The sequence below is a fragment of the Arvicola amphibius genome, chromosome 17 (assembly GCF_903992535.2).
Source record: "Arvicola amphibius chromosome 17, mArvAmp1.2, whole genome shotgun sequence".
Lineage (NCBI taxonomy): Eukaryota > Metazoa > Chordata > Mammalia > Rodentia > Cricetidae > Arvicola > Arvicola amphibius.
Window position 1 is genome coordinate 38,391,066 of NC_052063.2, and position 8,852 is coordinate 38,399,917.

General features: G+C 47.7%; 2 protein-coding genes across 2 annotated transcripts; one reads left to right on the top strand and one right to left on the bottom strand.

Moving 5' to 3' along the window:
- Positions 1–577: 577 nt before the first annotated feature.
- Positions 578–1,059, bottom strand: LOC119803706 (40S ribosomal protein S19-like). Its single transcript, XM_038315125.1, has one exon. It carries the CDS (start codon positions 1,057–1,059, stop codon positions 622–624), a length of 438 nt encoding a protein of 145 aa, XP_038171053.1. The 3' UTR covers positions 578–621.
- A 5,272-nt stretch (positions 1,060–6,331) lies between these two features.
- LOC119803601 (40S ribosomal protein S15-like) lies at positions 6,332–6,712 on the top strand. The gene has a single exon (XM_038315023.1). The coding sequence runs from the start codon at positions 6,347–6,349 to the stop codon at positions 6,701–6,703; it is 357 nt and encodes a 118-aa protein (XP_038170951.1). The 5' UTR covers positions 6,332–6,346; the 3' UTR covers positions 6,704–6,712.
- Positions 6,713–8,852: the final 2,140 nt, after the last annotated feature.

Here is an 8,852-nt window from a genome sequence, read left to right on the forward strand (position 1 = left end):
TAGATCTATGTAAGTCTCTCTTAGTGTCCTCATTGTTGTCTAAGTTCTCTGGGATTGTGATTTGTAGGCTGGCTTTCTTTGCTTTATGTTTAAAAACCACCTATGAGCAAGTACATGTGATAATTGTCTTTCTGTGTCTGGGTTACCTCACTCAAAATGATGTTTTCTAGCTTCATTCACTTTCCTGCAAAATTCAAGATGTCATTATTTTTTTCTGCTGTGTAGTACTCCATTGTGTAAATGTACCACATTTTCCTTATCCATTCTTCGGCTGAGGGACATTTAGGTTGTTTTCAAGTTCTGGCTATGACAAACAAAGCTGCTATAAACATAGTTGAGCACATGTCCTTGTGGCACGATTGAACATCCTTTGTATATATACCCAAAAGTGGTATTACTGGGTCTTGAGGAAGGTTGTTTCCTAATTTTCTGAGAAATCGCCACACTGACATCCAAAGGGGTTGTACCAGCTTGCATTCCCACCAGCAATGCAGAAGTGTTCCCTTACCCCATAACCTCTCCAGCATAAGTTGTCATCAGTGTTTTTGATCTTGGCCATTCTTTTTTTTTTTTTTTTTTTTTTTATGAATGAGGCAATTTATTAACCCAGCATCCTTTGTTCTAATGCTTCTTGTTGGCAGCTGCCACCTGTCCGGCAATCCTGTCCAGATCTCTCTGTCCCTGAGGTGTTAGCTTGCGGCCCCCATCTTGGTCCTTTTCCACCATTTTCAGTCCCTCCAGGGCTTGGAGAACAAGGCGGGCCACACTCTTGGAGCCTCTGCTGAAGTGGCTGGGCCTGACACCGTTTCTCTGCCGTCCTCCATAGATCTTGGTCGTGGAGCCAACCCCAGCACCACTACACAGGTACAGGTACCGAGCTGTAGAAGCAGCTTGTGTGTAGAACCAGTTCTCATCATAGGGGGCAAGCTCTTTATGTTTGGCCAGCTTGACTGTGTCCACCCATTCGGGGACTTTCAACTTCCCGGACTTTTTGAGGAAGGCTGCCAGAGCTCTGACGAACTCCTGCTGGTTAACGTCTTTTACAGTAACTCCAGGCATCGTGCGGCCTCTGCGCTGCTAGCCAGGGGAAAGGGAACGACGGGGGTTTCCCGGGCACACAAGTTGGGCGTCGAGTCCGATCTTGGCCATTCTTACAGGTGTAAGATGGAATTTCAGAGTTGTTTTGATTTGCATTTCTCTGATGACTAAGGATATTGAGCATTTCCTTAGTGTCTTTCAGCCATTTTAGATTCCTCTGTTGAGAGTTAGATGTTTAGGTCTGTACTTCATTTTATTGGATTATGTGTTCTTTTGGTGTCCAATTTCTTGAATTCTTTGTATATTTTGGAGATCAGACCTCTGCCTGATGTGAGGTTAGTGAAGATCTTTTCCCATTCTGTAGGCTGTCATTTTGTCTTGTTGACCGTGTCCTTTGCTTTACAGAAGCTTCTCAGTTTCAGGAGGTCCCATTTATTAATTGTTTCTCTCAGTGTCTGTGCTGCTGGGGTTATATTTAGGAAGTGGTTCCCTGTGCCAATGCGTTCAAGTATTCTTCTCACTTTCTCTTCTATGAGGTTCAGTGTGGCTGGCTTTATGTTGAGGTCTTTGATCCATTTGGACTTGAGTTTTGTGCATGGTGATAAGATATGGGTCTATATTCATTCTTTTACATGTTGATATCCAGTTATGCCAGCACCACTTGTTAAATATGCTTTCTTTTTTTCCATTTGATATTTTTTTGCTTCTTTGTCAAAGATCAGGTGTTCGAAGATGTGTGGATTGATATCCGGGTCTTCTATTTGGCTTTGTTTTCAGTACTACAGCTCTGTAGTAGAGTTTGAAGTCAGGGATTGCGATGCCTCCAGAAGTTCTTTTATTGTACAGGATTGTTTTGGCTATACTGGGTTTTTTGCTTTTCCATATGAAGTTGAGTACCATTCTTTCGAGGTCTTTGAAGAATTTTGCTGGGATTTTGATGGGCATTGCATTGAATCTGTAGTGGCTTACAGTTTAGAGGTCTAGTCCCTTATCATCATGGCAGGACATGGTGGCATGCAGGCTGACATAGTGCTGGAGAAGGAGCTGAGAGTTCACAGCTTGATCCACAGGCAACAGGAAGTGGACTGTGATACATAGCTTGAGCATTGGAGACCTCAAAGCCCACCTTCACAGTGACACACTTCCTCCAACAAGGCCACACCTACTTCAACAAGGCCACACCTCCTAATGGTGCCACTCCTTAGGAGCTTATGGTGCCAATTACATTCAAACTATCCCACAGATCAAACTAATTTGTTCCCTCTCATTGGTAACTGCTGAATCATTTTAGAAACTCTCCATTTGATTTTAGAAATAGCATCCATTTGATACCCAGTCCCACTGAAGATGATTTTTTTAAGAAGATAGAAAGGCAAGTTGGTTATTCAGTCGTCTCTAAGTATAGTTGCTCTTATTTTTACTCTCTACATATGGGTGTTCTGCCGGCAATACATGTATGGCTGTGCCCGTGGAGGCCAGCAGAAAACACCTGATCCTCCGGAACTAGAGTCAAAGATGGTTATGAGCACCGTGTGGGTGCCAGAATCAAACCCAGGCCCTTTGCAAGAGCAATAACGCTCTTAACTACTGGACCATCTCTCTAGAACCACCACCCCAATACAGCTGTGATTTTTAATAGTTAAATAACCATAAGATGTAAAAGTAATTTCATTATCCACAGTAACGAATGCAAACACTAATGATAATCAGAAAGTCAGAACCTCTGGTAGAATGCGGTTTAGCTCAGCGCATTGTGGGGCTGGCAGTACATTCAATGGTCTCTGCTATTCACGGCCTCGAGGGTTCCATGCTGAGGTGAGCGTGCAAAACACTGCCCCCTTGTCTCCTTGGCAACACCCAAGGTCAAGGAGCACATTAAGATTCCTCTGTACACGGTTCACTTTGCTGACCCAAGATCTCTGGACAGGGCTGGAGAGATGGCTCAGAGGTTAAGAGCACTGACTGCTCTTCCAGAAGTCCTGAGTTCAATTCCCAGCAACCACATGGTGGCTCACAACCATCTGTAATGAGATCTGGTGCCCTCTTCTGGCCTTTGGGCATACACGGAGGCTGAATCTCTCCCTCTTCACCTGGCAGTGCACTCCTCAGCGCCCGGGACATTCAAAGGGCAATGTGGTCCAGATGGAGAGGATAATAAAGTAAACCAACGTGTGTGGTGTGGGCACTGCTCTTACTACACACACAATACAGAGGGCAACGTGGGCAGACCTTAGTCTGTAACTAGAAGCCCCCCAAAGTCATAATACTGACTGTATGGATTTGTGATTTGAAGATCCCCCCATCCCTCTCTCAAATGACTTTTTTTTAAAAAACTAAACAGTATTAGCTCTAAGGGTGATAGAAATTCAGTCCAGGGTACCTGACAGGCACCGAAGGGGGCTAACTGCCGGAGCCAGGAGCACTAACAGAAACTTGCCTAGAACCAAGCTGCCTTGACCCATAATCCTGCCTAACACCTCTTAAATTCCTCAGTCACAGCTCCTGCCTTGTTGGGCTGGTGGAGAAGACTCAGTTGAAAGGGATAAAGCATTTATACATCAGAGCCCCACACATGACAGTATCAATGGACGTTCTCTTCTGTTTCTAGTTACAACGGTGCCTGTAGGAAGGTAGCTCATTTTAAATCCTTTAAAGCAAAAAGAAAAAAAAAAGCCTAGCTATAAATTAAATAGAATTTGATGTTTATATCCCCAGATTCCCTGTTACTATTTCTGCTACATAAAAAGGCCCGAGGTCATAACTGAAAAGAAGCCATTGAGAATAAAAAGAACTGACAATCAGAAGATGGGATGAATGGCAGTTGGCTGGGGTGGGGTCCTCCCCGCCACACTGCTGCCATCCGTGGGATCAACTGTGTCTGTTGACTGTGGGTGGTCCCTCACAGAAGGAGGGAGGCCGGACGCCCTGAGCCCCTCACCTGGATGAGCCCTCACCTGAATTTCTAACCACTTCTCCCAACCAGTCACAAGCAGTTCTGCCCTGAGTGCTGTGGCCTTGGGGTCTTGGGGCGGGGTCAGAGGATATGAACTTGAGAAGACTTACTGGACGGAGAGCTCCACCTGCCCAGCAGTGGGAAGCCACCATCCCCGCTGGGCGCACACTTTCCAGTAAGGCCCGTTTAAGACCACCCCTGCTCCCACCTGTAACCCTCCCCCATGCTCTGTGAGCAGCCCTCCTAAACTTAACTGGTTCTCCAGGGTGAACGTCAGTGAAATTGAACTTCTCTTTGTCACTGGGACTTTAGGGAGAGGAGGAGGTTAATGTTTTGTGGTCACCCGCTATCAAGAATTAAAATTCTCAAGGCAGATATAGGTACAACCTCTGTGTGGTGGTTTGAATAGGAATGGCCCCCGCCACAGACTCCCATGTCTGAATGCTTGCTCGGCAGGAACTGGCACTATTAGGAGGTGTGGCTTTGTTCAGAGGAAGTGTGTCACTGGGGGTGGGTTTTGCTGGTTTCAGATGACAGTCTAGACCCAAAATCACTCTCTCTTCCGGCTGCTTATGGATCCAGATGTAGAACACTCGGCAACCTCTCCAGCACCTTGTCTGCCTGCACGCCGCCATGCTTCCTGCCGTGACGATAATGGACTAAATCTCTGAACTGGAAGCCACCCCCAATTAAATGTTTTCATTTATAAGAGTTGCTGTGGTCATGGTGTTTCTTCACAGCGATAGAAACCCTAAGACATCCTGTGGAGTCTACATTAAAATCTTAGAATAGAGAGGTTTGTGTCTGCAGACTCCAAGGAGCTAGAGATGACCTTCTTCTGAGTAAGGGAAAGTGGTGTCGAGTGGTTAACCAGGATTCCCAAAGGCTCCGGGTGTAGCTTTCTGAAGAAAGAGGTTGGCAAACAGGGAGAAGGGCTATGGATTAAGCCACGTGCTGTGTCCTCTGCGGAAGATGGCCTACAGAGACATTCCTAGAAGACTGGAGACTGAGGCTCCCTCGTATGGCCTGTCCAGATGCAAAGACTTATACACCTCCACGGGCCCAAGAACTAGGCTCTGTATCACTCCTTTGACTGCCACACTGAAGGACACTTCTGACGCTTGTAACCAGTACCACAGTGATGGGCAGTTGTACCCTAAACCAGTTATAGAACCAAAGTAACAGAGAGATGAGGTTAGGGCAGGCAGGACTGAGGAATAGCCTCCAATGAGGAGGCTGAGATCAGGATCCCAATCCAGTGATGACATTTCCGTTACTGCTCTACCTCCTCCACACCCAGCCCCAAGCGTATGTCCCCAATCCTGGGACGTTCACAAATAACACAAAGGCCCTAAAGAGGGCAAATCCTCCTAGGCTAGACACAAAGTTAGGAAGTCTCTTTTAATATTGACAGTCTTTTTTGTTTGTTTTGAGACAGGGTCTCACTGTGTGGCCCTGGCTATCCTGGAATTTGCTCTGTAGACCAGGCTGGCCTCGAACTCAGAGATGCGCCTGTGTCTGCCTCCCGAGTGCTGGGATTCACGGAGTGCGCCACTACCACCAAGCTCAACGTTGACAGTCTTAACCTGATGATATGATGCTGAAAAATGACGTATGGGTCCTGTAGCATGCACACAGGAAGAAGCCTGTGTGTGTTTGTGGAAGGAAGCTTCCTTCCACAAATCTTCTTGCCTGTTTTTCCTGACATCATCCCACCGGATAGCTGCCAGAATCTGTACTGAAACCCTGTGACCAGCATGGGGACATTGTTGCAAAGTAACTCCTTCTAGGAACACACAGATCTTAAAGTCCAATAGAAAGTCTTCATAGCCAGCTGGTGGCTACACAGGGAGCTTGCCAGATCATGCAGCACCAAGCCATACCTAATTCTTGGGTTTTAAAGCACAATCCTGGGTTGACCTATTTCAATTAACAAAATCAGTTAGCAAGAAGCTGACCTACAGAAACCGAAAAGCAAGCTTAGTACATTTAGGGACTTCCCCAGCCCCATCCTGGGACCATTGACTCAACCTTTGTTCCTGTTTTGGCAAGGATCACTGTCTCCATGTTGAGTTCCAAGGCTTGAATGGACTTCTGCCATGGCATCAGCCGTGCTAAGGGATGGCTGCTGTTAATAGTCTGAGCTTGGAATTTCAGCACTTAGAGGGCTGAGGAAGTAAGAATACATGTTCAAGCCAGCCTGGGTTGTAGAGCAAGTCCCTGTCTTTTAAAAAAAAAAAAAAATGGAGTTCCTTTTCCGAGTCGCTGCCAAGATGGCCAGAAGTGGAGCAGCAGAAGAAGCGGACCTTCTGCAAGTTCACCTACCGCAGTGTGGACCTGGACCAGCTGCTGGACATGTCCTATGAGCAGCTGATGCCGCTCTACAGCGCCCAGCAGAGGCGACGCCTCAACCACGGCCTGCGGCGGAAGCAGCACTTGCTGCTCAAGCGCCTGAGAAAGGCCAAGAAGGAGGCGCCGCGCATGGAGAAGCCCGAGGTGGTGAAGACGCACCTGCGGGACATGATCATCCTGCCCGAGATAGTGTGCAGCATGGTGGGCGTGTACAATGGCAAGACCTTCAACCAGGTGGAGATCAAGCCGGAGATGATTGGCCACTACCTGGGCGAGTTCTCCATCACCTACAAGCCAGTGAAGCACGGCCGGCCTGGCATCGGTGCCACCCACTCCTCCCGCTTCATCCCCCTCAAGTAGCTGTGGCCAATAAAGGCTCATGTTCAGTCAAAAAAAATAGATAAGATGAAGAAATGTGTTAGGCCTCTTCCCCAAATGATAGGATCCGTCCCACCTACTGGCTTGGTTGAATCAGCGCAATGGGGTGAAGTTGACTTACAAAACTCTTACATCTTAATCTCACATTTATGAGTTCTTAAAAAAACAAAAGCAAACAAACAAGACACTCCAGGGGGCTGGAGAGATGACTCAGCAGTTAACAGCACTTATTGCTCTTGCAAAGGACAAGGGTTCAATTCCCAGCACCCACATACTAGGCTCACAAACATCTATACCTCCAGTTCCAGGGGATCTGGCACTCTCTTCTGACCTTCCTGGACACCAAGGTGCACCTACAGACATGTAGGCAAACACACATAAAATAAAATGAATAAATCTAATAGCAACTCCTAAACGTTACAAATAAACTCAGGCTTGGAAGGTGGCTCTCTCACCAAAGTGTTTGCCACGCAAGCATGAGGGCCTTGGTTCAGCTCTGGCACAGCCACGTAAAAGCTGGGGGTGGCAGCACATGCCTGTAATCTCAAGGGTGGAAGGGTGGAGGCAAGTGTCCCCCTGACATGCTGATCAGCCAGCCTAGCTGGTAACCTTCAGACTCAGTGAACGTTTCCGTCTCAAAAATAGGGTGGACGGCACCTGAAGAAGACACCTAACGTCAACCTCTGCCCTTCTCACACTCACACATGAGCGGGTACACATATGAACACCACATGCACACAGCTCGGCGGTTAAGCATGTGCATAGCATGTGTGAATCCCACAGCTCAATCCGGAGCATCACACTAGAGGCATGCAACAAAACAGCAGACTTTCCGGAAGTCATGAAAATGAATAACCACCCTTGGGGATGCCCCTGTGCATTGCTCTCCAGACAGATCTGGAAAGAGAACTCAAAGGAGGCCCCCCTGGAAAATGCCACAGGCGCTGTGGTGAGGAGGGGTCTTCAGGCACAGAACCAACCCACCTCACTCCCCCTGCTCCCCCACCCCTTGTCTCTCTCCCTTCCTCCCCCTTCCCTTGGCATATAAAATAAAAAGCAGAAATTCAGTAGAGTTTCTGATCCCCAGATGTCAAACCCACAGTGACTTTTCATCTGGGCTCCTGCTGAGGACTTGCGGGGAATTGGCAAGGATCCAACGTTGATGTCTGATGGAGGAGAGTTATCTGTCTATGTTTCTTTCATTGGTTAATTAATAAAGAAAACTGCCTTGGCCCTTTAAGAGGACAGAAAATTAGGTAGGCGGAGTAGACAGAACAGAATGCTGGGTAGCAGGAGTGGGGAGACGCTTCAGGCAGTCACGATAGGCAGTCTCCATGCTGCTCCTCTCCGAGATGGACGCAGGTTAAGATCTCTCCTGGTAAGCCACACCTCGTGGTGCTACCCAGATTACTAAATATGGGTTAAAGGAAGATGTGAGAATTAGCCAATAAGAGGCTGAAACTATGGGCCAGGCAGTGTTTTAAAAGAATACAGTTTCCGTGTAATTATTTCGGGTGTAAAGCTAGCCGGCGGCCGGGTGGCAGGACGCAGCCCCGCCGCTTCACACTACAGATGTCCTTCAACCACTAGGCACTGCCACTGTGGTGGGCCCTGGTGATGAAACACACGGGTAAAATGTTTAAATCGCTTCTCATCGTTGTCCCCCACACCACCTTCCCACCAGGCTCCGTGTGCACACAGCAGCATAGAAACATTACACACATGTCTGACCCCAGATTCTTGACGTTAGCCATTTTGAAGCTGCCAACTGTCTTGACTAGGGTTCCTGTTGCTGTGACGACACACCATGACCAAAGGAGGAGGAGGAAAGGGTTTATTCAGCGTACACCTCAGCGTTCATCATCAAAGGAAGTCAGGGCAGGAATTCAAAGAGGGAAGGAACCTGGAGGCAGGAGCTGACGCAGAGGCCATGGAGGGGTGCTACTTACAGGCTTGCTCTTCATGGCTTGCTCAACCTGCTTTCTTATAGAACCCAGGACCACCAGCCAAGGGATGACACCACCCTCAATGGACTGGGCCCTCCCGCATTGATCACTAATTAAGAAAATGCCCTGCAGCCCCATCTTCTGGAGGCATTTTCTTAATTAAGGCTCCCTCCTTTCAGATGACT